Genomic DNA, 27,198 nt, shown 5'->3' with positions numbered 1-27,198 from the left:
CGTCACTGCCTCGGAGTGCAGTAGTTTTTACCCCAAGCAGACATATTGCTACTAAATAAACTTACACGCAAGACAATGTTAATATCCATAATCATTGTTAACTTTAATTATATATCTTGTTAGTGTCATCTACAAAAATGTGAAAGAACCACAGTTCTAAATAAAATCAAGTGCAAAAAAAAAAGGACAAAACTAAAAACCAAACAGGAGTAACATTTGATTGGCAGTTAGCTTAGTATGTCACGGTCAGGTACAAGGCAGAATATAATGACAATTGGGAAAGCAAAGTTGCAGTAATGAACTCTTCTGTCAGTGTGTTGCAGGAAACTTTGGGTCCTCACATTTGTCAGTTTCTCTCCCAGCTAGAGTTGAAGTTATCATAATTGATGTCCCAATTTGCGACAAACAAACTATTTTCCCACATCAAGTTGACTCGAGTCACCTTTTCAGATTAAGACGTCTGTGTAACATTAACATAATGTACAAGAGGAAGAGGTGCACATATTTACCTCAAGTATAAGCTTACTCTTCAATATCAGTGGAATGCCACAGCCACAGCCACACACACACACACACAGTACTTCAACTCGGCGTTACCCCACAACAAAAGTTAAATATTTGGATAAAAAGGACTCGGGTGATGGTGGTTTTCAGCAGGACCCAAACTCTTCGATCCACTTTTCGTACTTCTCCAGGTCAGATTTGGACACAGATTTGGACACTTTCTTCAGAGAAGACTCAAAGTCCTCCATGGTGGTGGGCATGTGCATCTCGTCCCGGGAAATGTTACGGATCTCCTCCGGGGTGAGGCCCTCAATTCTTCGCCTCATGGCCATCAGAGAGGCATCCCTGCGGCATAACACAACCGGTTTCATTTGAAAACTTTCAGAGGATTTTTATTTTTTTTAAATCACATGAATTACTCAAATTACTACAATAATCCTTTCAGCACTCGCTTTTATTGTGCTCTCCTGCAATCTTAAGTGAATGAATAATGAATAAGTCTGCAATTACAAACAAAAGAGAGAAATACTTTTTATTCCACTCATATGGAGCTTCTAAATAACTTCAATCACCACTATCTCTTCCTAAAACTATACTAACGAAGTCTCTCCTGATTGAATTATATTTCTTTTTCAGCAAGTGGCGTAGAAAGCAACACACACGCACCACTTGCTTTGTCTCCTTTGTCACATGGAATTCATCCCAAAGATACATTTTCCACCTTGGCATCGTTTTGTTCGGTTTAGTTCATTGTTTACACATTTTTGTAGTATGTTTGGGGGGACCTGGGCCTTCAGACCACCTTTGAATGACCTCACCATGACACCAGGACATATAAGCTGGGCAATATATCGATATCGTGATATGAGACTAGATATCGTCTTAGATTTTGGATATTGTAATATGACATAAGTGTTGTCTTTTCCTGGTTTTAAAGGCTGCATTACAGTAAAGTGATGTCATTTTCTGAACTTACCAGACTGTTGTAACTGTTCTATTATTTGCCTTTACCCACTTAGTCATTATCATTATCATCATTACTGATGATTATTTATCAAAAATCTCATTGTGTAAATATTTTGTGAAAGCACCAATAGTCAACACTACAATATTGTTGCGGTATCGATAGAGGTATTTGGTCAAAAATATCGTGATATTTGATTTTCTCCATATCGCCCAGCCCTACTACAAAGCAATCAAAAACCACAAAATAACACAATCAGCGATCAACAGGCTTCCCCACAAACTCCAGCCAACGTGGCACACACAACAGCAGAGCGGCCACTGACACTGCTCAAACCTTCATCACCGGCAGCAACTATCTAAAGCAAGAAGTAAAAGCTAGTCAAATCATTTGACTAAAATGCTGAAAAATCCATTGAACTCACCAAAAGCTGCTCATCATTTGAAGACAAAGTAGATCCTCCTTTTTTTTCCATTAACTTAACATGTAAAACTCGAAACGGACTTGAACTAACGTTACTGCTACGATTATGTGATGCTAGCTAGTTTTGCTTCTCGACCACCATACTAACTGGTCCAAAAAATGCCGAAGTAAGTGGCTAGGCCAGCTAGAAGGCTCTGCCCTGTCAAAGAATACGCCCAACAGGGCAAACTCAAAATCCGATTGGCTAAAGAATATGACAATCAACAACATTGTCCCCATTTGCTTAAACAGCAGAGGGATTCACTCAAAATTCTGAAGGCCTCGGAGTAGATTTTTCACCCGGAGACAGCACAGAGGGGAAATCTGATTGGATAAAAGTGCTAATTTATCAAATGCACTGGAAACCGCACAACCGAGGGAGAGAGTAGCAATGAAATTACAGCAATAAGCTCGTGGGAACGGACTAACATACATATATATATATATATATATATATATATAATTTTCTGATTCTGACACTCTCTTGGCTGGCAGAGAAGGCCTTGCTGGCCCTGACTGCTCACCTCTGGGGAAAAAACAACGCAGAGGTGACAAGTGTGTGTGGGAATTTTCATTTTCAGCATGTGGCCCCATTAATATTTGTTGCCAAATGATTTTGAGCATAAGCATAAAAGCTTTAAAGCTACATTGTGTAAGAATTTCTCCCATCTAGCGGTGAAATTGTTTATGGCAACCAACTGAATATTACTTTCTATGCCTTCCTCCTACAGTGGCCAAACCCAAAATGATCTCTTAGTATCTCCATCGTTTCCACGCAGCTGTTCTAGCCACTCCAATATTAACTTTGGTCTTGTCGCTTTGTCGTTTTAATTCTTTTTTTCGCTTCCGTGGCGAGTAATCTCCCCCTGGCATTCGTGTGTAAGAGGGCGAAAAGGCGGAGGTATGTCCCTCTTTGGCTAATGTATTTTAAAGATGGAGGCGCTACATGGCGGCCATCATTCGAGTGAGTCACTCGTATTGTATTCTGAATGATTCTGAATGTCAAATTCTACGCTTACGAGAATACATATACACAGAGTACATATTTGTGAAAGAACAGTTTTTTTTGCTAAGAATCAACTCAAAAAATTACACAATGTAGGTTTAAGAGACACCAGTCCGTAAGAAAAAGTATTTCAATTGAGGTAAGGAAATGACACGACTCCCGTTCTCTCAAAAAAGCTACCGTATTTTATGTTTCAGAACCAGGAAGTTTGTAATTATATGGTAAGCGTCAATAGCAAACCTTATTTAGTTTTATGTATTGTAGCAATGATCATATTCGGTGCATCCGTTTGTCGTCTAAAATAGAAACTACTGAAAAGATCAACATTGGTTTGAAGGAAGGAAAACAGCGGAGAGGCTGACCTGCACACATTGGTAATGTCGGCTCCTGAGTAACCGTCCATCTGCTCCGAGATCTTGTCCAAGTCCACGTCGCTGGCCACCTCCAGCTCCTTCAGGTTGATCCGGAGCAGCTCTACTCGCCCTTCCGCTGCAGACACAAATGCAACCGTGAGTGGAGCAGAGCTGGAACAATTCCAAATTTGGCTGTACAATTATTTGTCTCAGAATGAATTGCGATTAACAATATAATTGTCTCTTTCAGTCAAATTTAAAAACAATTATCAATGTAATACTTTTTTTAAACTAACATGTGACCCAAATGACGTGGTAACAAAAGTACACAGCCTATGAGGTTAACACTTTTGCAAGGCACTGTATCCGTGTCACATTCTCATTAGGGGCTGAGCCCCCCTAAAGGTCTGATCCTACAATCACCCCTGGTCACGAGCCAAAGCATTAACAGTTTGTTGTAGCAACCAATGTGATAATAACTTAGATTAATATAGCGCATTCCATGAAACCCATGGACGCTTTACACAAGTACAGGGGGAAAAGGGAAAAGAAAATAGTAGGCCAACACAAACACGGACTAAAAGGAATAACACTTCTGTGCTAAATGGAAGGGGGATGTAATTTTATTTTATTAATGAAATAGACATATTACATACCCGAGGGCTAATTCGGGGTGAGTTTTGAATCATTTACAATCCCGTAATTGTCTCCATCTGTTAAAGCCCGACTGAGTGTGACTCACATTATTGCCATGGTCTTTCCCTTTAATCTTTTAGTTGTTCTTCATTTAAATTTCCTTCTTTCCTGTGATGGTCCTGCCACAGTATCAGCCATAACTACAACAGATTATATCTAAAATAACATTAAAATACATAAAGGCCTATATAAAGACATCTCCTGCTTCCTTTTACCTGGCTCCGCTGGCATACGCTAACACAGGGTTTTCTGGTGTTACAGAGAAATCTGTGACCCGTCAGAATGTGTTACCTTAGTGGCGTCTACCTGCCGTAAATCATTTATTAAAAAAAAAAAACCTGGGCAGATGCCTTTCTAAAAACTGCATAAAACTAGCGTTCTTTTCACTGTAAGTCTCGTTTGCCGTTACAGGTCATTTAAGACCACTGTATGAAAAATGACAACAAGTTACATATATTCACTTTAAACACAATTATTATTATTTAATAATTGTTACAGGCCAAGACAGGACTACAGCAGCCTATAGTAGATTCCACATCTCCTTCAACCAGGTAACACGTGTGAAGGGCTCAAGGTTGGCTGGACTACCACACAACTGCTCTGGGGTCCCAGATAGACCTGGGTCCTGGGTCTTTCCGGGACCTGACAGTTACTGGTATTTGTGGTAATAACAATAACTGTGAATTTGTTTGGGATTAAGCACCACTGAAACACATCATTAACTGAAATGATAAGAGCATATGTAGGGGTGGGCGATATGGACCAAAAATCACATCATATATAAATAAATAGCCAATATTAAATAAAAATAGGCCTCTCAATAGAATGCTCCGTCAGCTGTTTTTAACAACAATAACAGACTGAGGGAGGGAGGGAGGGGAGAGAGAGAGAGAGAGAGAGAGAGAGAGAGAGATTTGCTATGTAAATTGATTTATATAATAATTAATATACAGCCATCCTTGTGTTAATGTTCACAAAACCGAATATTTGAACAAACTAGAAAATGCATTTCCTGCAGAAAATGCGTGGGAATGCTGAATAGCTGAATTGCTAAAGCTAAACTGGTTGAATAGCTTAAATCCGTAAGAAGAAGTTGAAGTAGTGAAAATAGTTGAAAAAGTGTAAATCGTTTTAATAAGTATGAATTTCATTATAAAGTTCAAAGTTTATGCTAAACTGAACTGTTTGCTTTAAAGGTTGAATAATGACAACATATGTAGAACATTGTGAGGTGTGAGTAGATTTTCTAACTGATAATGACTAACATATGCAGAAATATGAAACAAATTAATACTGTAATACTGTTAAAGATGAAAGTTGAAAAGGCTGAAAGAAGAAATATTTTTATTATTATCAGATATATACACTGCATAGAACGAAAAAGCATCAATCTAGCTGAGATGAGATGTGAAATATATTAGGTGAAAAGAATGGGTCTGAACAAGAAGAAATAGAGGAAAGAGAGGAGAGAAAGAGAAAAGAAAGGAGAGCAGGAGAGAAGAGACGAGAAGAGAGAAGAGAGAGGAGAGAAAGAGAATAAAAAGAGAAGGAGAGAGAGAGAGGAAAGAGAGGAGAGGAATAGAAAGACAGCAACTTTGACTAAAAAGGCTGAAAGTTTAAAGACTTTGTATTATTATCAGCCATATCCATTGCGTAGAACAAACAAGCATGACCCTAAAGAGCTGAGAGGTGGATATATTGGCTGAAAAGAAACAGGCTATATACATGGATGAAATCACAAATGACCCTGGAGGGAGAGACAGAAGGAGGAAGGGAGAGAGGGAGTGAGAGAGAGGAAGGGAGGGAGAGAGAGAGAGAGACAGAGAAGGAGTGATGGAAGGAGAGAGAGTTTGAGAAGGATGGAGGGAGGGAGAGACAGAGGGAGGGAGACTTAAGCAAGGAAGGAGGGGCAGAGAGGAGGGAGGAAGACAGAGAAAAGAGAAAGAAGGAAGGAGGGAGGCATAGAGAAAGAGGGGGAGACAAGAGGGAGGGATACAGACAGAGGGAGTGAGGGAGACACAGACAGATAAGGAGACAGACAGACAGACAGACAGAAGTGGAACGCAAATGATCTAGCCTGATGATCATAGTTAGTCTAGTTAGTTGACTCCTACAGCAAGCCTGGAGTAATCAGTAGACTGTCTGTGAAAGGGTTGTCATGGTTACTAAGAGCCTGGCCATGTTTATAAACATCTCTTTGATCTGATAACGATCGCACCTGCTCTTAATGTCTCCTGTAGCACACCGCAGCACTTCAGACACTGAGAGCAAGCTCTCAAACAAAGCCTCGGACTGACAAAACTATAACTCCTATCAGTCAAATGATGTCATTGTGAGCACCACATGGCCTTTGTGAACGTATCGGTATAAAATTTATGTTGATAAACTTAGAAATGTGGGCATATCAGCGATTTAAAAAAGTGGTTCGTTCAGTGTTTCGCTGGGAAATATCCACGTTTTAACATTGGACCCAATGGAGATAGATTTGGACATCTTGTCATTTGGAAGCTCAACCAGCCAAAAGTAAAAGGCGTATCACAAAGCTGAGTAGAATGCCTGAAACTAGACAAAAATACCTACGTTTTGGTGTATAAATTGTGTATGACAAGTAAATATTGTGGGCGTGAGAGCAGTTTACAGACAAGGAACTAAGATAATTTTTTCGAAGCTTCACCCTCTAGCTGTGATGTCATCCACTCTAAGCAAGCGCAATACACACCCTGTTTAATCGATAAAATGTCCTGAAATAATCACTAAACTTAAACAGCTGTTTCACAAAAACTGTAAAAGATATCAAACTGAAAAGATACGTTTGGATAGGTGAATATTTTGTGAACATTTTAAAGTTTGTTTGGCATCTGTAGGTGAAAGTATGAAGGAGCTGAAAATTTTGGGAGCGGAAGAGGATTTGAAGGATTTGAAGGCTGCTCTCATTGACTTTAATGTTAAAAAAAAGTGTTAAAAAGCTGAATATTTTAAAAAGTATAAATAGTAGAAAAAAAGTTGAAGAAGTCCCATCATTAGCTGAAAGAGCTGAACATTTGAAAAGTTGAATGGTTTAAATAGGTGAAAGTATGCAGAAGTTACAGAGAGCCAAAAAACGTACGGAATAATAAAATGAAGAATATATAAAGAACAGGATAACAATAGTTGGAATGCTGTTGAACAGCATTCCCACTAACTAGAAAATGCATTTCCTGCGGAAAATGCGTGGGAATGCTGAATAGCTGAATTGCTAAAGCTAACTGGATGAATAGCTTAAATCCGTAAGAAGAAGTTGAAGTAGTGAAAATAGTTGAAAAAGCGGAAATCGGTTTAATGAATGAATGAATGAAAACTTTATTGAACAACAATCAACAAGAGGTGTTCAAAAGGATAAAAACACAATAAAGCCCAAAGGCTTGTTTCCATTGTGGTCCTTAAAATAAGTATGAATTTCATTAAAAAGTTAAAAGTTTATGCTAAACTGAACTGTTTGCTTTAAAGGTTGAATTATGACAAAATATGTAGAACATTGTGAGGTCTGAGTAGATTTTCTAACTGATAATGACTCACATATGCAGAAATATGAAACAAATTAATACTGTAATACTGTTAAAGATGAAAGTTGAAAAGGCTGAAAGAAGAAATATTTTCATTATTATCAGATATATACACTGCATAGAACGAAAAAGCATCAATCTTGCTGGATGTCAAATATATTAGGTGAAAAGAATGGCTCTGAACAAGAAGAAAAGAGAAAGAAAAGGAGAGAAAGAGAGAAGAAAGGAGAGCAGAAGAGAAGAGAAGAGAGAGGAGAGAAAGAGAATAAAGAGAGGAGAGAGAGAGGAAAGAGAGGAGAGGAAAAGAAAGACAGCAACTTTGACTAAAAAAGCAGAAAGTTTAAGGACTTTGTATTATTATCAGCCATATCCATTGCGTAGAATAAACAAGCATGACCCTAAAGAGCTGAGAGGTGGATATATTGTCTGAAAAGAAACGGGCTATATACATGGATGAAATCACAAATGACCCTGGAGGGAGGGAGGGAGAGACAGAAGAAGGAAGGGAGAGAGGGAGTGAAGGAGAGGAAGGGAGGGAGAGAGAGACAGACAGAGAAGGAGTGATGGAAGGAGAGAGAGATTGAGAAGGATGGAGGGAGGGAGAGACAGAGGGAGGGAGAGACAGATGGAGGGAGACTAAAGGAAGGAAGGAGGGGAACAGAGGAGGGAGGAAGACAGAGAAAAGAAAGAGTGGGAGGAAGGCATAGAGAAAGAGAGGGAGACAGGAGGGAGGGAGATAGACAGATAAGGAGACAGAGACAGACAGACAGACAGACAGACAGAAGTGGAACGCAAATGATATAGCCTGATGATCATAGTTAGTCTAGTTAGCTGACTCCTACAGCAAGCCTGGAGTAATCAGTAGACTGTCTGTGAAAGGGTTGTCATGGTTACTAAGGGCCTGGCCATGTTTATAAACATCTCTTTGATCTGATGTACGACCGCATGATCGTGGGTGTGTGTGTGTCGGTCTGTGTGTATGTGTGTGGCTATGTGCGTGTGTGTGTAGGTGTGTGTGTGTGTGTGTGTGTGTATCTGTGTGTGTGTGTGTGTGTGTGGGGAGTGTGTTTGTGTGTGTGTGTGGGGTGTGTGTGTGTGTGTGTGTGTGTTTTTGAGTAGTGTGTGTGTGTGTGTGTGTGTTTGTGTGTGTGTGTTTGCATGTGTGTGTTTGCATGTGTGTCTGTGTGTTTCTTTGTGTGTGTATGTTTGTGTGTGTGTGTTTTATGTGTCTGCTTGTGTGTCTGTGTGTGTGTATATGTGTGTGTGTGTGTGTTTGCGTGTGTGCATGTGTGTGAGTTTGCAAAATAAAACATGAATAGCTGAATTGCTAAAGCTAAACTGGATGAATAGCTTAAAACCGTAAAATAAGTTGAAGTACTGAGAGTAGTTGAAAAGTCAAATAACACCTTGGCCAGGGACACTGATTGATATGCCACAGTGGGATTTGAACCGGCCCCCACACCCTAGCCATGTGCCATAACACAAGCACGCACTTCTTCAGAACATACAAACAATGTTCCTTCAGTATTTATAAAGCCTCTCTTTGATCATCAATCCCCACACCTGATTAGTGAGAGACAGTGTGGGAGAACCCTTCACACAAGCCTAAATAAATCCACAACAGTACATGCTATTGAAACAGCGACTTGACCTTTAGAGAAACACGGCCTTTGTGAACGTATCGGTATAAAATTTATATGGATAAACCTAAAAATGTGGTCATATCAGCGATTTCAAAAAGTGGTTCGTTCAGTGTTTCGCTGGGAAATATCCACGAGTTGTAACATTGGCGCCAATGGAGAAAGAAATTGACCTCTTGTCATTTGGAAGCTCAACCAGCCAAAAGTAAAAGGCGTATCACAAAACTGAGCAGATCTTCTGAAACTAGACAAAAATACCTACGTTTTGATGTATAAATTGTGTATGACAAGTAGATATTGTGGGCGTGAGAGCAGTTTACAGACAAGGAACTAAGATAATTTTTTCGAAGCTTCACCCTCTAGCTGTGATGTCATCCACTCTAGCAAACGCAATACACACTCTGTTTAATCGATAATTTTTCCTGAAATAATTACTAAACTTAAACAGCTGTTTCACAAAAACTATAAAAGATATCAAACTGAAAAGATACGTTTGGATAGCTGAATATTTTGTGAACATTTTAAAGTTTCTTTGACGTCTGTAGGTGAAAGTATGAAGGAGTTGAAACTTTTGGGAGCGGAAGAAGATTTTAAGGGGTTGAAGCCGGCTCTCATTCACTTCAATGTTAAAAAAAAGTGTTAAAAAGCTGAATATTTTAAAAAGTATAAATAGTACAAAAAAAGTTGAAGAAGTCCCATCATTAGCTGAAAGAGCTGAACATTTGAAAAGTTGAATGGTTTAAATAGGTGAAAGTATGCAGAAGTTACAGAGAGCCAAAAAACGTACGGAATAATAAAATGAAGAATAAACTAGACTAGAAAATGCATTTCCTGCGGAAAATGCGTGGGAATGCTGAATAGCTGAATTGCTAAAGCTAAACTGGTTGAATAGCTTAAATCCGTAAGAAGAAGTTGAAGTAGTGAAAATAGTTGAAAAAGTGGAAATCGGTTTAATAAGTATGAATTTCATTATAAAGTTCAAAGCTTATGCTAAACTGAACTGTTTGCTTTAAAGGTTGAATAATGACAACATATGTAGAACATTGTGAGGTCTGAGTAGATTTTCTAACTGATAATGACTCACATATGCAGAAATATGAAACAAATTAATACTGTAATACTGTTAAAGATGAAAGTTGAAAAGGCTGAAAGAAGAAATATTTTTATTATTATCAGATATATACACTGCATAGAACGAAAAAGCATCAATCTAGCTGAGATGAGATGTGAAATATATTAGGTGAAAAGAATGGGTCTGAACAAGAAGAAAGAGAGGAAAGAGAGGAGAGAAAGAGAAAAGAAAGGAGAGCAGGAGAGAAGAGACGAGAAGAGACGAGAAGAGAGAGGAGAGAAAGAGAATAAAAAGAGAAGGAGAGAGAGAGGAAAGAGAGGAGAGGAAAAGAAAGACAGCAACTTTGACTAAAAAGGCTGAAAGTTTAAAGACTTTGGGTATTATCAGCCATATCCATTGGCTAGAACAAACAAGCATGACCTTAAAGAGCTAGAGAGGTGGATATATTGGCTGAAAAGAAACGGGCTATATACATGGATGAAATCACAAATGACCCTGGAGGGAGAGACAGAAGGAGGAAGGGGAGAGGAGGAGAGAGAGGGAAGGGAGGGAGAGAGAGACAGAAGAGAAGGAGGATGGAAGGAGAGAGAGTTTGAGAAGGATGGAGGGAGGGAGAGACAGAGGGAGGGGGAGACAGAGGGAGGGAGACTAAAGGAAGGACGGAGGGGAAGAGGAGGGAGGAAGACAGAGAAAAGAGAAAGAAGGAAGGAGGGAGGCATAGAGAAAGAGGGGGAGACAAGAGGGAGGGATACAGACAGAGGGAGGGAGGGAGACACAACATAGGAGACAGGACAGACAGACAGACGGACAGACAGACAGACAGACAGAAGTGGAACACAAATGATCTAGCCTGATGATCATAGTTAGTCTAGTTAGTTGACTCCTACAGCAAGCCTGGAGTAATCAGTAGACTGTCTGTGAAAAGGGTTGTCATGGAGTTACTAAGGGCCTGGGGGCCATGTTTATAAACATCTCTTTGATCTATTCACGCACGTACACCTGCCAACACAAAAAATAAAATTAAACTCTAAAAAAAAAACTTTAATGTCTCCTGTAGCCCACCGCAGCATCTTCAGACACTGGAGTAAGCTCTCAAACAAAATCCAATCCCAAACTTTTCTCTTACATAAACCCCCTTTCCCAAAGCCCTTTTAAAGTTATAATTATTATTTAAATAAAAGTATATCAGCAGCTTTTTTTTCGCATTTAAAAGTGGTTCCGCTTTCGTGCGCTGGGGAAATGCAAAGAAAGTTATGTACAGGAGAGTGAATGACGGGAGTTGTGTTACTTTTGTCGTTTGGAAGCTCAACCAGCCAAAGTAAAAAGGCTATCACAACACTGAGCAGATTTTCTGAAACTAGACAAAAATACCTACGTTTTGATGTATGAATTGTGTATGACAAGTAAATATTGTGGGCTGGAGAGCAGTTTACAGACAAAGGAACTAAGATAATTTTTTGAAGCTTCACCCTCTAGCTGTGATGTCATCATCCACTCTACAAGCAATACACACCCTGTTTAATCGATAAAATTTGAAATAATCACTAAACTTAACAGCTGTTTCACAAAACTGTAAAGATATCAAACTGAAAAGATAATGCTTGGATAGCTGAATATTTTGTGAACATTTTAAAGTTTGTTTGGCATCTGTAGGTGAAAGAAGGAGCTGAAATTTTGGGAGCGGAAGAGGATTTGAAGGATTTGAAGGCTGCTCTCATTTATCAAATGTTAAAAAAAGTGTTAAAAGCTGAATATTTTAAAAAGTATAAATAGTAGAAAAAGTTGAAGAAGTCCCATCAATAGCTGAAAGAGCCGAACATTTGAAAAAGTTGGACGGTTTAAATAGGTGAAAGTAATGCAAGGAAGCTACAGAGAGCCAAAACGCACGAATAATAATAAAATGAAGAACTAGAAAATGCATTTCCTGAAAATGCGTGGGAAAGCTGAATAGCTGGAATTGCCAGCTAACTGATGAATAGCTCAAATCCGTAAGAAGAAGCGAAGTAGTGAGAATAGTTGAAAAAGTGGAAATCATTAAAAGTTCAAAGCTGATTTTAAACTGAATTGTTGGCTATAAAAGTGAAAAATGACAAAAATATGTAGAACATTGTAGAGGTCTTTAGCTTGAAGCTGAAGAATAGTTGAAACACCGCTTCTACTGACAGAAAGAGTAAAATAAGAAAGAGGACAGAAAGAGGAACATTCCATTCCCTCCCTTCTCCCTCTTTCTCCCTCTTTCTCTTTCTCTCTCTCCATCCACTTTCTCCCTCTCCCTCTCCTATCTTTCTCTTTCTCCCTCTCTCCTTCATCCCTTCTCCCTCTCCCTGTCTCTTTCCTCTCCTCTCTCTTTCTCTCTCTTCCTCCCTCCTCCTGTCTCTTTCTTTTTTCTCTCTCTTCTTCTTTCCATCCCCCCTCCCTCTCTTCTTCTGTGTTTCTATTCCATATTCCTTCCATTCTATTTTATTCCATTTTTCCTTTCTTTTTCATTCCACTATTCTCCACTATTTCCTTCTTCTCTTCTCTCTCTCTCCTTTTCTCCATCCACCTCTGTCTCTCTCCTTCTTTCCTCCATCCTTCCTCCCTCTATCTGTTTCTCTTTCTCTCTCCATCCCTTCTCCCTTTCTCTTGTCCCTCTCCATCCCTCTCTCTCTCTCTCTCTCTCTTTTCCTCTCTCTCCTTCTTTCCTCCATCCATATTCCTCTCTGTTTCTCTTTCTTTCTCTCTCTCTCCTGTCTCTCTTTCTCTCTCTGTCCTCTCTCCATCCTCCTTCTCCCTCTGTCCTCTCTCCATCCCCCTTCCTCCATCCATCTCTGTCTCTCTCTTTTCTCTCTCTTCTCTCTCATCCACTTTTCCTCCCTCTCCTTCTTTCTCTTTTCTCCCTCCTTCCTCTCTCTTCTTCCCTGTCTCTTTCTTTTTTTCTCTCTCTCTCCATCCCTCCTTTTTCTTTCTGTGTTTCCACTTTCCTTTTCACTATTCTTCCTTCCTTCCTGTCTCATATTTTGTCATTTTTCTTCTTTTCCTCTTTCCGTATTCTCCACTATTTCCTTTCTCTTCTTCTTCCTCTCTTTCTCCATCCTTCTCCCTCCTGTCTCTGTTTGTCTTTTCTTTCCTCTCTCTCCTGTTTCCTCTTCTTTTCTCTGTCCCTCCATCCCTCCTTCTCCACTCCTCTCCTCTTTTTCTCTTTTCTCTCTCCTTCCCTCTCTTTCTCTTTTCTCTTTTTCTTCTCTCTGCTCTTTCATATTTTGCTTTTCCTCTTTTCTCTTCTCTTTTTCTTTCTCTCCTTTCCTTTTTTTTTCTTTTTTTCTTTTTTCTTCTATTTGTTTTTCTTTCCTTCTTTTCCATTCCCTTTCTTCTTCTCACTATTTCCTTTTTCCGTTTTTTCTTGGTCTTTTTCCTTTCCTTTCATTTTCTCCTCTTTTTTCCCTTGCTCTGTCTTCTATTTCCTTCCTTATCTCTGTCTTGTGTTGGTTTTTCCTTCCTTCTTCTTCTCTCTCCTCTATTCTTCCACTCGTCTTTTTCCTTTTGTTTTTGTGTCATTTCTCCTCTTTTTTCTTCTTCTGTGTTCTCCATGTCCTTGTCTTGGTGTTTTTCTGTGGTTATTCTCGTGTTCCTCCATTTCTTTCTTCTTTGCTCCACTTTCCCTTTCGTGGTTTCCTTGTCTGTTTCTCCTTGTGTGTCCTTTGATCTTTCTTGTGCTTCTCGTGTGTGTTTGCTTCTTGGCTCTCTTCCTTTCTTGTTTGTTTGTGTGTTGTTTGGGTCATCTCTCTTTTTTCTCTCTCTCTGTCTCTTTTCTCTGTCCTCTTTCCTCTCTTTTTCTCTCTTTCTCTCCTTCTCCTCTCTCCTCCTTCCTGTTTCTCTTTCCTCTCTTCTTTCCTTTTCTCTCTTCTCCTCCTCTCTCCTGTCTTTTCTCTTTCTCTCTCTCTTCTCTCTTTTCCTTCTCCTCCTCTGTCTCTTTCTCTTTCTCCTCTCTTCTCTCTTCCTCTCTCTGTCTCTCTCTCTTTCTCTCTCTCTCCTCCTTTTTCTTTCTCTCTCTCTTTTCTCTCTTTCTCTCTCCTCTCTCCTCTCTCTTCTCTCCTTCTCCTCTCTTTCTTTCTCTCTCTCTCCTTCTTCTCCTCTGTCCTCTCCATCCCTCCTTCCCTCTGTCTCTCTTTCTCTCTCCTTCTCTCTCTCACCTTTCTCTTTTCTTCTCTCTCTCTCCTATTCTCTCTCCTCTCTGTCCTCTCTCCATCCCTCCTTCTCCCTCTCTTTCTCCTTCTCTCTTCCTCCCTCTCCTTCTCTTTCTCTTTCCTCTCTCTCTCTCCTTCTCCTCCTCTCCTTTCTCCCTTTTTTGTCTCTCTCTTTCTCTTTCTCTCTCCTTCTCTCCTCCTCCCTTCTCTTTCTCTTTCTCCCTCTCTCCTCTCTCTCTCCTTCTCCCTCCTCCTTCTCTTTCCTCTTTCTCTCTCCTTCTCTCTCATTCTTCTCCCTCTCTCTGTCCTCCTATCTCCTTCTCCTTCCCTCTCTCTCTGTCTCTCTCTTTCTCTTTCTCTCTCTCCTCTCTCCATCATTCCTCCCTCTCTGTCTCTTTTCTCTTTCTCTTTTCTCTCTCTCCTTCTCTCTCCATCCATTCTCCCCTCTTCTTCTCTCTCTCTCTTTTCTCTCTCTCCTTCCTCTCATCCCTCTATCTCTCTTTCTCTTTTCTTTCTCTCTCTCTCTCTCTCCTTTCTCTCTTTTTCTCTCTCTGTCCTCTCTCCATCCTCCTTCCTCCCTCTCTCTCTGTCTCTCTCTCTCCTTCTCTCTCCTTTTCCCTCCCTCTCTCTGTCTCTTTCTCTTTCTCTCTCTCTCCTTCTCTCTCTCTTCTCCTTCCTCCCTCTCTCTCTGTCCTCTCCATCCCTCCTTCTCTTCCCTCTCTTTTTCTCTTTCTCTCTCTCTTTTTCTCTCTCTCTCCTCCACCTTCTCCCTCTCTCTCTGTTTCTCTTTTCTTTCTCCTCTCTCTCTCCTGTTTCTCTCTATTTTTTCTCTCTCTGTCTCTCTCCATCCTCCTTCTCCCTCCTCTCTCTCTGTCTCTCTCTCCTTCTCTCTCATCCCTTTCTCCCTCCCTCTCTCCTGTCTCTTTCTCTTTTTCTCTCTCTCTCCTTCTCTCTCTCCATTCCTCCTTCTCCCTCCCTCTCTCTCTGTCCTCTCTCCTTCCCTCCTTCTCCCTCCCTCTCTCTCTGTCTCTCTCTTTCTCTTTTTCTCTCTCTCTCCTTCTCTCTCCATCCCCTTCTCCCTCCTCTCCTGTCTCTTTCTCTTTTTTTCCTCCCTCTCTCCTTCTCTCTCATCCCGCCTTCTCCCTCCCTCTCTCCCTGTCTCTTTCTCTTTTTTTCTCTCTCTCTTCTTCTTTCTCCATCCCTCCTCCCTCCCTCTCTTACTTTCTTTAACTTATTGAACCAATTTCCACTTTTTCAACTATTCTTCAGCTTCAGCTAAAGACTTCACAATGTTCTACATATTTTGTCATTTTTCAGCTTTTAAAGCCAACTTTTTAACGATTTCCACTTTTTCAACTATTCTCACTATTTCAACTTCTTCTTACAGATTTCTCTCTCTCTCCTTCTTTCTCCATCCCGCCTTCTCCCTCCCTCTCTATCTCTCTGTTTGTCTTTTCTTTCTCTCCCTGTTTCTCTCTCTTTTCTCTCTCTGTCCTCTCTCCATCCCTCCTTCTCCCTCCCTCTCTCTGTCCTCTCCATCCCTCCTTCTCCCTCCATCTCTCTCTGTCTCTCTCTCTCTCTTTTCTCTCTCTCTCCTTCTCTCTCATCCCGCCTTCTCCCTCCCTCTCTCCCTGTCTCTTTCTCTTTTCTCTCTCTCTCCTCTCTCCATCCCTCCTCCCTCCCTCTCTTACTTTCTTTAACTTATTGAACCAATTTCCACTTTTTCAACTGTTCTTCAGCTTCAGCTAAAGACTCCACAATGTTCTACATATTTTGTCATTTTTCAGCTTTTAAAGCTAACTTTTTAACGATTTCCACTTTTTCAACTATTCTCACTATTTCAACTTCTTCTTACAGATTTCAGCTATTCAACCAGTTAGCTTTAGCAATTCAGCTATTCAGCATTCCCACGCATTTTCCGCAGGAAATGCATTTTCTAGTTACCCAAGTTCTTTCACTAAAGAGTTTTACTGTGGAATACAATGCCATATACTGTGTTTTTTCAGACTTTGTTGACATTTGAGAACGCCATTTTGTTATCATCGGTATCAATCACACATCTGAAGTCTTACCATTTCAAAGAGAAGTCGAACTAGCTTCTCAGACTCCCCTCTGTACTTGGAGGTGAGAGTAGATGAGGAGACGTTGAAGAATGTGGTTCTGCACTCGGTAGCAACTGCTTTAGCCAAAAGTGTTTTCCCCGTGCCTGGAGGTCCCACCATAAGCACTCCCTAAAAGTAAAGACATGAATTCTGTGCATTGATATAAGTGATATATGTCATCACAAAACAAATAAATTAAAATCTCTTTACATACGCACCTTCCATGGTCTTCGTATGCCTTTGAAAAATGCTGGCATCCACATCGGCAACACAACCGCTTCTTTCAGGAGTTTTTTTGCATCTTCCAAGTCTGCAATGTTGTCCCTAAGAAACAGATTAGACAGTGCTTACACCTGGTATATCTCTGGAAGTGCTGCAGATCATCCGAAGAAACACACATACTACCCATGATTCTTAAAATGTGTGTTTTGTCTTTCTTTTAGCCATACTTAGAAAGGGCAGTGAAATCAAAACAACTGTCCAAACAGCAGTCCTTACTGGCAGAAATGAATGTTAGTTTGCTGGCCATGTTTAACAGGTCTCCCTGGAAGAAGGGATATTGCATCTCAATGCGACCTTTTTGTTTAAATAAAGGATAAATAAACAAATAAAAATTAGCTACGGTTGAGTAACTTTGCCAATGATCCAAATGATGCCAAAATCAACAGTTTAGTCAAGTAGTCTAATCAAAATTGCAGCCCAATTTCATAACAATATAACATTCATGCGCTCGGGCGGCGTTAGTCTACGTATTTAGCTTTGCGTCTTTTCCCAAGATCACTTCATGTTGTTGTTTCAGTGTAAGGTAGCTTCATGTTAACTAGTTATAGAATGACAAAATTTCTTAATTAGATTTTTTCCTAAAAAAAACAATTACACCCACAGTTCTGATGAATAGAAACGGATGAACACATACCATTTAACATTTGGATTCTCAGATATAATATCTCTCTCCAAAGCTTCCACGAGGTCTTTATCATATCCTGTCCCGTCAAACTTTTTCACTTCTTTCTCCTGGACATCTGCTTTGTTCTGGAAGGCAGACAAATAAGGGTTAATTCCTGACGAGGTGTAAATGTAAATGAATGTGTTTTTATATAGCGCTTTTCTAGTCTCAACGACTACCCAAAGCGCGTTTACGTAGTACAGGAACCATTCACCATTCACACACATTCATACACTGTGGCCGAGGCTGCCGTACAAGGTGCCACCTGCTCAACAGATAAACGCTCACACACATTTACACTTTTACAAGAACACTTCGACATGGGACTGCAGGGCCAGGGATCGAACTGGCAGGTGACTGCTCTACCACTGAGCCATAGCCGTCCCCATTGTTGTCCATTGTTATGCGGCGGAGGTTGCGCATCAGACAGTTCCGGCATTCTCTGCCGTCCATTGATTCCTGACAATAGACACCTCGTAGGGCATTAACCCCAAATTCCATGGTCATATGCCGAATAACATTTTTTAAGACCATGAATTTATATTTTAATGCTTTTACAATCAAAATCTAATAAAAAGGACGTACCTTAAATACGACTTGCCAGGCTTAGCAACGGGAGGTATCTCTACTTCGCTCATCTCACAGAATCCTTCAGCTCAGACAGCTACGAGGCAGAAAGCTAAGTCATGCTAGCAAGATTTAAAGTCAATAATATTGTGTATGGTTGACAATCAGTAAATATAATGCGACAGTATGTTTACTAACAAGATAAGCTAGCTATCCAGCCATGTCACTATCCCCAAAACAATATCTAGACTTTCACGAACAAATGATCCGCCATGTGTACTGTCGACCACAGCCTGAAGTAGTGAGCTAACGGGGAATGGGATGAGAGATGATCACTGTGAAACAAAGTGAGTTCAGAGGGGCAGTGTAACTTATAGTGTGTTCCATTTGTACTTGGAGGTCGAAATATTTTCGAGGTCAAAGTCGGAAACACGCCCCCCCCCCCCAAACTTGGATTTCCAACTTTCGGAAGTCGGACAACCTCGCAGTACCCCGAGCTCAAAATCCAACATGGCTGCCCCGTGCATCAACAGCAGTGTAAACAGCTGTAGTAACATACAGTTATTAAGACTTCGGTCTTACTTGTGTCTCACTAAATCACTCGTACACACAGTACTGTCCAATTTATATCTGTGGACATGTTGTTACGCTGTTTGTAACAAACCACAAAAAACTGCATATTGTGTCAATATCACCGGGCAGAGCTAACATTGGCTAACCTGGCTAGAGCTAACCCCACACACTCCACTCTTCTTGCAGCTTGTGCGTTAGCCCCATCCTGTGGTGTTCAGAGGACTAGGCACTGAGGGACTACAATCAGTGTTGAGGGACTACACCCAGTGTTGAGAAATAACATTCACATTTTCTTTTTCTTTCAATCTAGCGCATTCATTTAGAAAGGTAAACAGTCAGTTTCCTTAGAAGAGCTGTAATCGGGCCTTCAAAGTTCGGCCTGACAAGACCCAAGCCCAACAGAATTCGGCCCAAGCCCGACAAGTACATTTTGATTGACAGCTTTTTAAAAGCCCGAACCCGTTTACAGCCCGCCATTATTCAAATGTGCGCACGCACACAGCTCTTTTGCCTTTTGTCAAGAATGAGTCATTTATAAAAAATTTTAACATCATTTATTCATGACTATCGTAGGATATAGGCCACTTGGAAGTTGGAACAATGAAATAAAATAAGTCCTCCAGAGGCCAGCCTCCCTTTCACCTCTTCAGCATCCATTTTCGTGCTAATCGAAACGCATCACCTGACCGCTCATTTGTAAAATGATAGAAATTAAGACCCGTTGGGGTCGGGAAAAGATCTTCAGCTCTACTCTTTAGTAGGTGTTCTATATCACTTTTTTATGGACACCCTGCAGCCAATCAAAATTGAATATTCACCAAGACCATGGTATAAACAACATTAGTGCCCTTCCCTGTTCCCTGAATGGAACATGCTGGGTCTGGCAAAAAACTGGATATACAGGCTTGGAATGGCTGTAGGTAAACAAGCAGCATGTGGATACTGTTTAATCAATGCAAATAGTTGTATCTGAATATAGGCCATGCAGTATTATGAAGGAGAAGGTGGTGTGTTGAAACCCCCAACATGTTTACCTTATCATCCTTTGCTTTGCCGGCGGCCTCCTTCGGCTCTTTGGACTCCTTCTTTTCTTTGCCCTTGGATAGTTTGCTCCTGTCCCCATTGGCCCCGCGAGACGAGTGCCTCTGCTGAGCCCTCACAGCCACGCTCAGCCTGTTGTTGGGAGGTTTGCTGTCTTTATAGGGGTTAGCAGGCCGCCTGACAGGACAAGGAGAATGTCTGTGCAAAAACAGAAGATGAAGCCATTAACAAAAACCATCAGCCTTCCAAGTCATGCATTTCATCAGTCCAAAAAAACTACATGACTCATGATATCTGTTTAGTGGTGGTTTTATTCATGCCAGGGCACTAATTAGTGATGTTATTAGATTTGGACTGGACTAAGACACACACACACAAAAAAAAAGAAAACACTAGAAAGACCAAGGCAATAAAAGATCTGCCTGTAGCATATTAGTTATAGCATTGTCAGTTTAAAAACCATTTAATTAATTAAATCACTAATACATTCTTATTTCTTATAAATTATCTGGAGGACACACATACCGTATGAGACAGTACCAGACTGTGCAAGTGAAGAAAGAAAAAGATCAAACAAAGAGGCAACTTGAGGTTTACAGGCCACCTTTTTAGAGGGCAGAGCAGGAACAAAACAGGCTCACAACTGGGACTCAAATGTACTAATCTCAATCATATGACTACATCAGGGACAGAGAGCTTATACAACTCCGATCACAAATCTTGTTTTGAGGTGAACGGTGGATTAGGTCTACAGTTTCCACATTAGTATCACAGTGAACATAAAAAAAGAAATGGTGGGATCATGCCAGGATCAGACTACACAATTTTTTTTTAACTTTCACGACAGTCACTATGTCATACTAGACAGACACATAACCAAAGATTCTTGCTGTGTCTTGGATAGAAGAGTGGCCACACTACAAGTATGACACCGACCAGCCCCCAGACCGATAATCGTGTGCTGTCGTGAAGATCACGCGCAAGTTCATAGGTCGACCCTTTTGGTGCAGCAGCCTCTCGAAAACTCACGAAAATCTTTTAAACTGACCGATTAGCAACTGCATAGCTTATTTCTTGCTTAAAATGTTTTCAGAAACACATTTCAGTGAACTATTTTCGTAAAATAAGAGATTGTATTCCGAACAAGCCGCCATTTATGGTCTGTTTTGAAATCCGGGAGCCCCACATTTTGCGTTCGTCCAATCAGGTTCAGCCATTGTGGTTGTAGGAGGGTGTAGCCCGTTTTCTTTGCTCGTCAGTGGTCAAAGTGAAGAGAAACAGATAACTGCTACAGTAGTGGCGAGCCCACTAGCGTGCGATGATGGGAAGCGGGACGATCCCTGCTGTGAAAACAAAGCCTATACGGGCACTGTGTGTATCTTTCCCCCACCAGACAGAAGTAGTAGCGTATCTGCTTCTTTTCGCCATGTTTACATATGTTCGCCAGAGAGCGCTCTCTCTTCCTATTGGTCAATGTCAAGGAACACGTCAGGAAAAAATTCTGACATGCTAGACTTTCTGCATTGTGAAGCGTCCCAGATGTTAGATTGCTGATCTTTGATTATGTCACATTACAAGAGGTGACACACATTTGTCGGTCCTGACCCTCATTATCGGACACAACTTTTAACGTTTGTCTGCGACGTGTCCGTCGAGTCAAAATCGGGCTGAATGATCTTGGCAATAAGTCCATCTGTGTTCTTTTCCGGGTTTTTCAAATGTAAACGCCCACTCACTCTTAGCGAAAAGCAGTGACGTGGGCTACCACAGTAAGCTAATCAATAAGGTTACGAATAATGTGAATGCTAGCACTAGCTGAACGTTAGCTTTGCTAAGTTTAGAAATAATGGCACAGAAGCAAAGCAAACATACTGCTGTGGAAGACACATTAGGCAGCGGTAGACCAGCAGCTCCCGTGTTCTGCAAGTTGAAATAGCTGTTTTTGTCAAAGGAGTCTGGTGACTTTGAAAAGAGCGATATAATGGCTTCAGTTCCCCGTCAGAAAGGGCTGTCTGATGGCAAGGTAAAGCTGTGAAAATATTTTAAAAAATTGTGTAAACTTAAATTGATTTCTTTTTTTTAGGTTATCCTTTTTCTAAGGGGGTAAAATAAGTTTAGCTGCTGCCCCCACCCACCGCTGTAAATATTTTGCTCTAATAAGTCACCAGCTTCCTTTGACAAAAACAGTAATTTCACCTCGCGGAACACAGGAATTGCTACTGCTGCCTCAATTGGTTAAGTTTGTTTGTGTTATGGTGTGACTTTTGGTTCCGACCTAACGTGGTGTCCACAGCAGTACATTGCTTAGCTACCCGTCTGCTTCTCCAAACTGGGGCTGTGCCGACTGCCATCTAAGTTGTACTGTACTGCAATGTCATCATACAGAAATCTAGGTCAGGTCATGTGGTAAAAAGTTTTTGAAGGGCTTGGGAAAACTAACCTGACTCCACCAGATGGATTGCTTCGCATTTGCTCGGCATATCCATCTGGGAACTTTCCGTTGGAGAACTTTTGGGAAGGGGCGAAAATACTGATTGGATAAACCATCTGTCTATCACCACCTATGTTGGTGATAGAAGGGGCCAAATCAACCAATCAGATCAACGAAGCGTATGAAAATACAACCACAAGCCAGGCTACCCCTGCTGCTGCAGGCAAAGCATAGCTTGTTAGCTCAGCAAGCAAGCAACATGTCGGTAAAGGATATTTGCCGTTTGTGTAACGCGAATTTACGAATAAAAGGCCCCATTTCAGGTTCCCGGTCCATATTCCAAAAGAAGGATCCAAGAGGAAAAAGCATTAGCGAGCGGCTAACAGAATTAGGGCTACCGCTGTCTGAAAATACTGGTTAGCTGATTGGATAAACCATCTGTCGCTTCTCTGGAAAAAAACTGGAGCTCACGAGACTATGGGAAAACAGCGTTTTGACGCAAAAACATACTTTGACCAAAATGTGATTTTTTGGATTTGAATACATAAGGAACACTACTGGGAACCTACAGAATGATATACAAAAACCTAAAAAAAAAACAATGGGACTGGCCCTTGACTTAAGCAAAGAATGAGAAATCAGATAAAAAATGTGTATGTTAAGGGTTATGTGAATAACTAACTGCAGTACCTCTGTTCCACATGCCCAGGCCTTATCTCACAGTCATCATGGTTACTGGGTTTAGCAGGCGTCGTGTCCAGCTGAAAGTTCTCCAGAGTCGACATTATGTCCTGAACTTGCCGATTCTCTTCACTGATTTCTTGCCACAACTAAGAAAAAAACAGAGATAAAAATCTTGACTCTTTTTTTTTTTAAACTATCTGTTAAGTTTTGTCTGCTATGTTTTTAATGCCATATTCACCTGCTGCCATCTCTGCTGAACACTGCTGTCCCGCACAGTGTACACATACTTTTTGATTTGATCTAGTAATCCATGATAGAGAACACTGGCCGAGCTGTAGTTTCCCAGCAAGGCGTATTCGCGGGCCAGCTTCACGTTCTCGTTGATTTCTCTTAGACTCATGATGCTGTGGAAACATAGACAGCAAGTTCACGCCCAAAGGATTATTGCAGCTATCTTGCGAACATTGGCAAAAAAAATAATTGGGAAGCAGAGGGTGTCTATAAGACCTTTCCATTGCTAGACAACAGCCTGGCCCCTTGTTAACTTCCTATTAGTTGATTAGGGCTGGGTACCGAATTCAATACTTTTTAGGCACTGACCGAATTGCTTCTAAAAGTACAGAGTATCAAAAAATGCCTTGTCATTCATTACCCAATTTCAATACCTAAGGAGTATGACCTAGCCCAGCCCTACAGTTGATGCAACAGGAAATCAACTTGGGGCCATGTGAAATTGTGAAATGTCTATGTCTAACTCAGAAAAGTTCTGATAGGCCTAAAGCCCAATTCAAGCCGCCTACACATGATCCACGGCAAAACTGCGAGGTAGGGCGCAGAGCAAAGAGGCAAAGCCCAGCGCAGGAATGTTCTGGAATTGGTTGCGCCTTGAAAAAGGTCAGCGTCAACGAGGTCAAAGTTGAAATAATTTAAACTTTTGAGCGCAGCGCACGGCAGCAATTCTGATCAGTGCACGATGCAAAGGGGAGCTGGGATGAGCTGGGATGAGCTGGGATGAGCTGGGATGAGCTGGGCCAGTTCCAAGCGCTGCAACTTTTTAAAATGGTTTCGTCTCGTCGCGAATCTTTAGTCTGAACTGGGCTTAACAAGACTAACAAACTGAACCAGGATGATGCGGTCTCATAAAGCCAACAAGAGTTCATGTGATCAGGCTGTGATTTTTGTAAAAAATGTAATAATTATGAATTATATTCATTGAGTCACAGCATGCCACCAACTACATTTTTACTGCCACAGGAATCATTGATGCATATTTAATATTACTTCTATTTACCAATATTTAACAGGTGTCAGATCAGTAGGTTACTCGGTAGTTTAGGTCAGTGGTTCTCAAACTTTTTCATATCAAGGAACCCTAAACTGACGCAAATTAGACCACGGACCCCCATCTGATAAGACTTTGTCCCAGGGTCCCCTAACTTATAGAATTTTTGCTTTTAGATGTTTTATTACCGAAAGTGAATGAAACCCATGAGCAAAATAGTCATACAATCTCTCATTGTGTTACTTATGGATGAAATTATATTAATATATATTATGAACATAAATTATTCCCCCTTTTGTTGTGGACCCCCTTCAAGGACCCCTGGGGGTCCCCAGACCCCACTTTGAGAACCGCTGGTTTAGGTATTTTGTATTAGGAGAGAGTGTGCATCCCTGGTTTTCTGGATTCTTCCAACAACAAAAACGTGGTTATTGCGATTGAAAATCCAATGTAGCAGAATGACCCAGCCTTATATCAAAATATGCAGACCTGGAATGTCAATTTCCAGTTTTAAAACTTTTTGTGAAAATGAGAGGTTGTATTGTTTAAAATTTAATCATAACAAAGTTTAAAAAAAAAAAAAAAAAAAAAAGAGATTAGAAACAAGGTTCAAAATGTACTTTTTCGTCCACCAGTCAAATGGCTAGTGAAGGTTTAAATTTGACCAGCCTCTCAATAGATTACCATTGTTGTTTTTGGCTGGTGAGTAAAGCAAAACTACCAGCCACTTTTTTACAAGCATTTTGCTGGTTATTGGTGTACATTTTTAACCCTGGTTATAAATATCTTAATTATTAATGGAACTCTTTAATTACCCTCTTGTTGACCTGCTATTTTGACTCTGAAGCTGTGCTGCAGTCAGCTCATCCAGCCAGAGAAAGACAGACCAAAATGTTCAGTGTTATTTAGACAGGCTTTCACGTAACCTTAACACAATATCTACAAGCTATTCATTTACAGTTTTAAGGCATTTTCCACATTCAGTGACATGTAAACTAACAGGGTGGCCATTGTTCCGTGGATTAGCACGGAGCCTCGCCCAACTGTTTGTGGCTAAATGCGACACAGAAGTTTCAGATATGGGACATAACGTCATAGTTTCTGAAAAAAATATAACTTACAACGATTTACTTAACACGGTAACGTTACGTGTTGGCGTTACTAGCAACATCCTTCACTTTGAATTTCAAGCCGGGTGCTTGGTTTCCTCTCTCGTCCAGACAAAGTTTAAAAGCACTGCTAAAGGGTAGCTTTACAAAACTCGACGTTATTAATATCAGCCAGAATTCTTAGAACAATAACCGTCCTGGTTTTATACATACAGTCCATGGTTTATACTCAACTTTTTAGATGAACACACGCAGAGTCCTCGCAGACAGCAGCTGTTATGACAAGTTCCGCTATGGCAGTTCAAAGAGAGGCGACTTCAAGAAGCCAACCCGCCGAAACACAACGCAACGAAACGTGGACACGTTTGTAGTTCGCTTTACATCACGGAAGTCAGCGACAACTATGGACGTATATGATAATCATAGGCGACAGAGCACGTTCGATGCTTCCTTGTTAAAAGAAAGCCAACTGGAGTAACGTTAAAAGTTTTAACTTCCGCCCATGCACTTCAAAATAAAACCAAGTTGGCTAACGTTAACTTTCAAATGTTAGACAAATATGTAAAGTATTTTACAAAGGTCTTCTGGCAATATGGCCGTTTGGAGCACGGATGTATGGTTTAGAGCAGAGATCTTCAACAGGGGATCCTCAGAGTCATTGCAGGGGGGCCTCCAAATTATTGAAAATTTTTGAGTCTTTTAAAAAAAAAAAAAATATATATATATATATATATATATATATGCCTCCAACATATTATTAGCAAATATAAATTCCCACTGATGATAGGCTTACTGGCCTATAGGTAAGGTAGACACTAATATATCACCCCACAGATACAGTTAATCCTAGATTCACTGTGCCACATGTGTAATATTAAAATATGATTTATAAAATCATGCCAACAATTAATATTTTAATAGCTTATGAAAAAAGGGTATGTAAGAAGGCTTTAGGTTGCCCTAACTGTTAATGTAGGCTCAGTTTAATATGCAAATTAATTTGATACAATATGTAGTAGGGGGTCCCTGCTACAACTCACCTTCAGTTAAGGGGTCCTTGGCTTAAAAAGACCCCTGGTTTAGCGGATGACTCGACCAAGCCAGTGTGTTGCAGGTAGATGGCCAGACAATAGAGAGACTGGAAGAGTATTTATTACCTTGGTTCAATCATTGATCACAAGCTGACCTTTTAAAAAATCCGCAAAAAATGTCAATAACACCTACTTTCTTCAGAAGCTATAACAACTTCAGTCAATACACGAGTCATTTTACAACTGTTTCATTCATTTCACCCTCCCCTTAAGCATACTGGCATGGTTTGGTTCCCTCAGTGAGGTGAACAAATATGTCCCCTCAACAGAATCAATAAAGATGAGCGGGAAGATCATTGGACTACCTCAGACCACTCTCACAACCATATTTGACAAACAGACCATCAGGAAAAATAGACTTATCATATTGGACCCCACCCATAACCTCAACAACCAGTACCATCTGTTACCTTCAGTTGTAGTTTATTTATTTGAACAGGGACAGTGCACAAAAAAACATTAATAGATGTCTTGTGCCAGGTTGTAATTAATCTCGTAATTACGAGAAAATATCTCGTAATTATGAGATCATTTTAAACACCTGGAAGGCGGCATATCTAGGAAAGCGCTTAACGTGAAAAAGCTTAACGTGGTTTAATGTATCTAAACAACGATCAATCATCACCAGATTTCTCTCTCATATTACCCCTCATAACCACGGAAAACTGTCAAATAATCTAACCCAAAGTCCAATTATTATAGACGTTATCTGACATAAAGCGTTTCTGCTTCACAGCAGGGCAGCGGAGCGGCTGGGGGTTGACTCTCCACGGTTCTCAATGGCTTTATAAGTCCTAATGTGAAAAAGCTTAACATGGTTTAATGTACCTAAACAACGATCAATCATCACCAAACTCCTCTCCTATATTGCTCATCATAACCACTTAAAACTGTCAAAAAATCGAACCCAAAGTCCAAATATTATGGACGTTATCTGACACTAAGCGTTGCTGCTCCATTAAGGGTA

General features: G+C 40.5%; 1 protein-coding gene across 1 annotated transcript; it reads right to left on the bottom strand.

Annotated features, from left to right (window-relative positions):
* Positions 1–78: 78 nt before the first annotated feature.
* On the bottom strand, positions 79–25,356 carry LOC120547162 (katanin p60 ATPase-containing subunit A1-like). Its single transcript, XM_039782631.1, has 9 exons — positions 25,153–25,356; positions 22,988–23,153; positions 22,756–22,895; positions 19,628–19,832; positions 17,424–17,539; positions 16,726–16,831; positions 16,464–16,636; positions 3,299–3,487; positions 79–849 (listed from the first exon to the last, which is right to left on the bottom strand). Exons 1-9 carry the CDS (start codon positions 25,200–25,202, stop codon positions 651–653), a joined length of 1,344 nt encoding a protein of 447 aa, XP_039638565.1. The 5' UTR covers positions 25,203–25,356; the 3' UTR covers positions 79–650.
* Positions 25,357–27,198: the final 1,842 nt, after the last annotated feature.

This window comes from Perca fluviatilis, chromosome 18 (genome assembly GCF_010015445.1).
Source record: "Perca fluviatilis chromosome 18, GENO_Pfluv_1.0, whole genome shotgun sequence".
NCBI lineage: Eukaryota > Metazoa > Chordata > Actinopteri > Perciformes > Percidae > Perca > Perca fluviatilis.
Note: the sequence above shows the minus strand (reverse complement) of the source record. Positions and strands in the feature narration are given on the sequence as shown.

Bases quoted from the DNA above. Each gene is read 5' to 3' on its own strand.
- LOC120547162 (XM_039782631.1), bottom strand. From the start codon at position 25,202: ATGTTGCTAGTAACGCCAACACGTAACGTTACCGTGTTAAGTAAATCG. The intron at 19,833-22,755 runs GTACTGCAGTTA...GTTTTTGCACAG, and splicing joins CCTGGGCATGTGGAACAGAG to ACATTCTCCTTGTCCTGTCA. The intron at 850-3,298 runs GTCAGCCTCTCC...GTTATGCCGCAG, and splicing joins GACATTACCAATGTGTGCAG to GGATGCCTCTCTGATGGCCA.